The sequence below is a fragment of the Syzygium oleosum genome, unplaced genomic scaffold (genome assembly GCF_021117445.2).
Source record: "Syzygium oleosum isolate NSW1041296 unplaced genomic scaffold, Sole_v2.1 Sole_v2.21, whole genome shotgun sequence".
NCBI lineage: Eukaryota > Viridiplantae > Streptophyta > Magnoliopsida > Myrtales > Myrtaceae > Syzygium > Syzygium oleosum.
In genome coordinates, this window is record NW_026607505.1 from 6,406,320 (window position 1) to 6,412,319 (window position 6,000).

At 40.7% G+C, this 6,000-nt stretch overlaps 1 protein-coding gene across 1 annotated transcript; it reads left to right on the forward strand.

Moving 5' to 3' along the window:
* The first annotated feature begins 4,577 nt into the window (after positions 1 to 4,577).
* LOC115671138 (protein OXIDATIVE STRESS 3 LIKE 2-like) lies at positions 4,578 to 5,795 on the forward strand. The gene is made up of 2 exons (XM_030592612.2): positions 4,578 to 5,269; positions 5,380 to 5,795. The coding sequence occupies exons 1-2, from the start codon at positions 4,788 to 4,790 to the stop codon at positions 5,684 to 5,686; spliced, it is 789 nt and encodes a 262-aa protein (XP_030448472.2). The 5' UTR covers positions 4,578 to 4,787; the 3' UTR covers positions 5,687 to 5,795.
* Positions 5,796 to 6,000: the final 205 nt, after the last annotated feature.

Genomic DNA, 6,000 nt, shown 5'->3' on the forward strand with positions numbered 1-6,000 from the left:
CTTGCCAGCCCAGGTGTAGGTGTCCCTCCCACGCCAGAGGCTGGCGGATGGAAAAACGAAAAAGAAAAGGAGAAGAAAAAGAAAAAAAGAAGAAAAATTTAGAAAGCTAAAAAAAAAATTAAAAAAAATTGGCCACTTCAGTGCCAACCGTGCCACGAAGGACAGCCAGGGCCGACTAGATTGCCATTTTAGCGATTTCTGATCAAAATTGACAAAATTATTAAAATGTTTAGGATTAAATTGACGCGATTGAAAATTTTAGGATCGAATTGATCACCGTATAATAGGTTTACAAGCATTTGAACAGTTTCCCAAAAAAATTCACTGTACATATTTAGATAAAGGTTACTACACTCCTTTCTGAATAAGACCCGTCTATCGTTTTTATCGTGTTATTTATGATCAGCACATGGGCGTGCATTCTTATCCTGCTCTCCTTTTTCTGTCAATCAACACTTATCATCTCTTTCATGCTTATCGTCGTATTCTTTTGACGATGGATTTGGCTTATGATCTACCACAACATTATTCCCGCATGCCTCTTCGACGAGGTTATGCGTCGCTCGCTGATTTGTTCTAACAAACAATCATGCAAATTTTCTTTCTATTCTATTCTATACTAGGTTGATGGGATAAGTACACCATAAGTGTCATAACTTTCGTACGGCGTCACGACAACTTGAGTGCCATAACTTCTAAAAAAACGTTCATTTGAATTGATCACTTAAATATCATAACTTTTCAAAAATGTTCACCAAAGTGTCGGAAATTTGATATGGCATGGCACTTGTGGTGAACGTTTTTAAAAAGTTGTGGCGCTTAAGTGACCAAACAAAAAGTTGTATGGCACTCAAGTGATCGGAAAAAAAAAGAAGTTATAGCACTCAAATGAGCGTTGTACGTAAGTTATATAATATTCAAGTAATCGAAAAAAGTACGGCATTCAAGTGAGCACCGTATGAAAATCATGATACTTGTGATGTCCTTTTCCATAGGACGATATGTACAACGCAGAGCTCCGATCGTTGAATTTGAGCAGAGTCAAGACACCCAAAACAAATTCTCAAAATTTATACTAGTCTAAATTCTCCGACTTTTGGGGATCAGTTATTAGTCATAAATTGTGCAGTTCAACCATTTTCTCGGGCTCCATTTGTTTCGCAGAAAATGAATTATTTGAAAAACACATTTCCTAAAAAACGACCGCTCGTAGTGCTTGCAAAAATGAACGAATGAACAACAATTTCAACTGTTCACGAAAATGTTTGGACATAAACTGTTGTCGATAGCGAAAATATTTTCTATCGACTGCTTGATTCAAGCGATACATGCAATTAATTTTTTTGAAAAAAATATTTTACTAAATCATTTATTTTTCGCGAAATGGACAGAGTCCCGATCAATAATTATTTCTGAGGTTTTGCGAGGGGAAGAAGGTGTCTAGGGCTTCCTAGGTTGCGTGTAATTAATTCCAATTCCAATGCTGACTAGATACAGATACTTATGAGGATGAGCCGACATTGACCCGATCGTCCCCCCACCAATTCCAGGGTCCTGAAAATAGGATGGGATTTGGTTTCGAAGCACCAATGTCAATGTCACAAAGTGCAAGTGGCCACGATCCCAAACGTCGTTAGGCCTCGTTTTAGTTTCCCCCTAGGGGAGACATTATCGATTGCTCAATCCACCTAACTAGCCACCTATAATTTTGGTGAGGATGGAGGGATTAAAATGAGCTGTTGATCCTATATAATCCATATGAATCTACATTGCTTTTTCCCTCATCTCGTGCTGAATCGACCGATACCAAAATGCTTATCTTGCTATTATCATTGTCGACGAAATGATTAGCGTAATGAGAGATGCGGGTCGCGGGGGTTGGGACCGCGTTAGAGCACACGAAACCGACAGTTGGCATGGCACGGGTCAAAATCATGTCCGGCACAGCGTGTCTGTTCGCCTGGAGATGAATCGCGTGAGGATTGGAAAAGGATATGAAGTGCGGGAAGTTTCGTCATGTCCAATTCTCTTGTTTGGATAAATACGGGAAAATTGTCCAAATTTTTTTAAATCTATTACACTTTTGCCGATTTAGTCCTTAATCTTTTCACGTTTTGCCAATTGAGTCTATTCGACTAATTTTGATTAGCCGGCCGTCTTACGTGGCACGACCGACGCAGACGTGAACAATTTTTAATATATTTTATTATTTTTTAAATATTTTCTTTTTTCTTCCCTTTTTTCTTTTCTTTTTTACCGTCGGCCACAGGTGCTGTGGCCCTCATCGGCCATAGGTGAGGCTATCAGACCCTTGCCCAAATATAGGCAAGGGCCGCGATGCCCACGCTTGGATCTTTGCGAAGTCGTGGAGGCCTTAGCTTGTGGTTGGCAAGGGCTGCGACGCCCACGCCCAGCCGCTTGTGGTCGGCGATGGTTGGCCGGCAACTTCGCCGGCCGAAGGTTTATTAATAAAAACATAGAAAAGAATAGAAAAAGAAAAAGAAAAAGAAATGAAAGGAAAGGAAAGGAAAGGAAAAATAAAAGAAGAAAAAGAAAATAAAAAATGAACAAATTAATAAAACATTCAAAAAATATTAAATATATTATTAAAAATTATTCACGTCAGCGTTGCCCTTGCCATGTAGGATGGCCAGTGTCCACGTCAGCGAAATCCGGCCAACCGGATGGACTTAATTGGCAAAAAGTGAAAAAGTTAATAATTAAGTTGGCAAATGTATAATAAGTTTAGGACTTTTTGGACAATTTTCCCTATTAAACACCGGATACGATCATCTCCTGGATTTATCCAAACTTATTCGGATCCGAAGGTTTCTTAAAATGCCGGATAGGATAATCTTTATCCGAACCCACGTTTTGTTTGGAGGACAAACACGGCCCGACCGTTTTAGCTTCACGATTTAATTATCCTTTTTGGTCTTTTCCTTCTTTGCTCTCTTGAATAGGACATGGATGGTTGTCCATTGTTTATATAAGCAAAAGGGAAGGGCATGAAAATGCATCCTAGAGCTCAGAAAAATCTTTAATAAGTTAGGTCATGACGGCCACAAATATATAAAATGAAAGATACAAAGTCCATGATCTCCAAAGACTCCAAAACTTATGTGGCTTTGACAAAAGTGGAATTCGTACCTAACACAAACATCGATCCGCAGGGCGATAGATCACGATCTTGAACCGATCGGTGCGATTGCATTTCCAAGTGAAATCTCTAGGGGCTTTGATGATAAACCCTAACATTATGCGATGCCTAGAGATTGCCTCTAGTAAATGGGACAGTGCCATTCATCTCGGGCAAGCGGAGCTGCAGAAAAGACGGCCAAGCCCCTCCTCGACTTATATCGAAGGACGTAATTTAAGGATGCCGCGTGCGCGATTTTCGAGCGACCCACGAACAATTTCTGACACTACCCGACAGGACTCGAATGCGCTTTCGGGGAAAAAAAAAGTCGGGGACTCGATTGCAATAACTAAAGATTTTAAGGCTTTTGATGCATTTTTCTAGTTTTCCCAATGTAGACTCTTTTGGCAAAGTCGGTCACAAGGTTGAAAAAAAGATTAGAACCGTTAATGTTTCTTGATTCTCAATTGAATAATACAAAATGAATCTTGGGTTTTATAACTTAGAGGCAAGAGCGCAGAGATCAGGCTACCTGTAGGCCCATAGAACATCATGCATGTTTGAAGTAGATTGTAACATTATGGGTATTGATCAAGAAAAGTTGTTTGGGGTGTTAAGGTGATGATATTATCCGATCATCAATGACATTTCATGGTGTCCTTAAAAGAGCATCACTTGCTAATAATTATTTTCATTGATATCAAGGATCATCTATTGAGAAACTATGTGAATAGTCATCTTGATTGCATCCCAAGAGTCATATAACATGAAAAAGTATGACTTGTCAACGGCTGCGTTGATTACGTCTTAAAAGTCGCATATTGAAAAAAAAATGCTATTCTTGATCAATTTTGAAGTTCTCATTTTAAGACATCGACACAAGTTATTAAACTTTTCAAACAGCTTTATTAGGAGAGTTTTCTCGAAACTTTCTTGTGTTCTTGGAATGTCATGCTTTCTGTTTTTCTCTCACCATAATAACGGCAATAACACTTTTAAGAAAGTGATCTGTACACCTCGAAAGTTAACATTTTGAATTTATTTCTCTAACAATGCAGCCCCCGTGAAGCTATGAAGTTTGGATCTTTGGGCCGCGCAAGTGATCTTGATGCAGGACGGCTGGCACGTGGCTAATGAAAAATTCGAACAGGCGATCTCCAGTTCCGATCTGGGAAATCTCTCGAAACCCCAGGTATCTACCCATATGAGATCAATTGGTTGTCTTTTGGGATTTAGTGATATGGAGCCAAGCACACAAATTTCATGGGGGGACACGGAAAAGCGAAAATCGTGCCATCTTGTCCTTGTGGGGGCAAAAGCAAGCAAAAGATGCCATGGAAAGCGACCCAAGTTTCCGCCATCTCCTCCCCACGCACACAAGAAAGAGAGAGAGAGAAGATTGGTGACTCAGACATGGATGTGTTCCGAGGCTTGGGCCTTATCCTCATTCCTTTGTAGTGCGAGTAAAAAAAGAACACCTAATTTGGAAATAAATTAAAACAATTCAATCCCGCAAGAGGGCGATGATGACAAGTCATCAGGATAAAGCCGCAATGAATAAATTTATAGTCAAGTGCTATCCGATGCACGCCCTTTTGTTTATCCATATAAATATGTTTCTTGTTGTGCTTTCTTGATTTGCATTTACATGTGCGCTTCTGCTCACCCCCCAGAAGAGGAGGACCCAGAAATCTTTTTCTTGTTTTCTCCATTGATTTGCAATTTTGCAGAGATCGGATTGGATCAGTCCCTCCTTCTTGTTATTGTTGTTGTTGTTGTTGTTGTTGTTGTTCAACAGTTCTCTGCAATCTTGTTCTGTCTTGGTGGGTTCTTGGTGATGATCAGGACGAAAATGGGTGGAGAAAAGCAGAGCTTCGGGGACACGGAGGATCCGAAGCTTGTGGATGCGAGTGGAGGAGGCGGGGGTGAGCGTTATGAGTCTGAATCCTCCATGGGAGACTCTCTGATGTCTGATGAGTCATCGTCGTGCTCATCATCAGAATTGGCAGAGGATGCATCTTCCTCAACATTGTGTTCTTCTTCCTCCTCCTCCTCATCATCGACCTCTTTGTCAAATTGCCGTGGGCCTTTGTATGAACTATCTGAGCTCATGACCCAACTACCCATAAAGTAAGCAAGTTTCTCTTCTTTGGAGCGAAGATGCCCATCTCTGCAATTCGTTTCGTGGGCCATTCGCTGTTGCAATGTTAATAACCCTTTCGTTGTTGATCATTTCACAGGAGAGGGCTTTCCAAGTTTTACCAAGGGAAGTCCCAGTCATTCACATCCCTAGCCAGAGTCCAGAGCATAGAAGACCTTGTGAAGAAAGAGAACCCTTACAGGAAAAGGTTGAAAACGTGCGAGAGCTTTGCAGGAGCGTTGGACAAACATAGCCAGAAGTCATACAGCCCAAGGCCTACCATATCGAAGAAGAGTTCGATTTCGAAGGGTTCATTTTTATCGTCTTCTTCACTGAGCAAGATAGGTCCTTCAGTGGCTAGTCTTGCCACGAATCCTAGCCCTGTGGTCAAGACCTTCCATGGTTGAAAAACACTCCTGCCAGGGACAGAATCCTAGAACTTGTTAGGAAACAAATGTAAAGTTTGTTCTGTTTTTTTGTTGACAGATTCATTGACTGCTCTGTGAAGAGATTTTACCGTCTTCTGTTGCAAAAGTCTGTAGTTTTAGGGAAGCTTTCAGATTTCCATGATCTCAGCGAGCTGAATGACAGTCTAACATTAATGTGCCAAAACTCGTGAATTGCGAGATCTTAACGGGCTTGTTCATCGAAAGTGATTGAGCAAATGACAGATTCTTGGGGTAATTACCGGGTTATTATACGTTATCCAAGATATAGAATC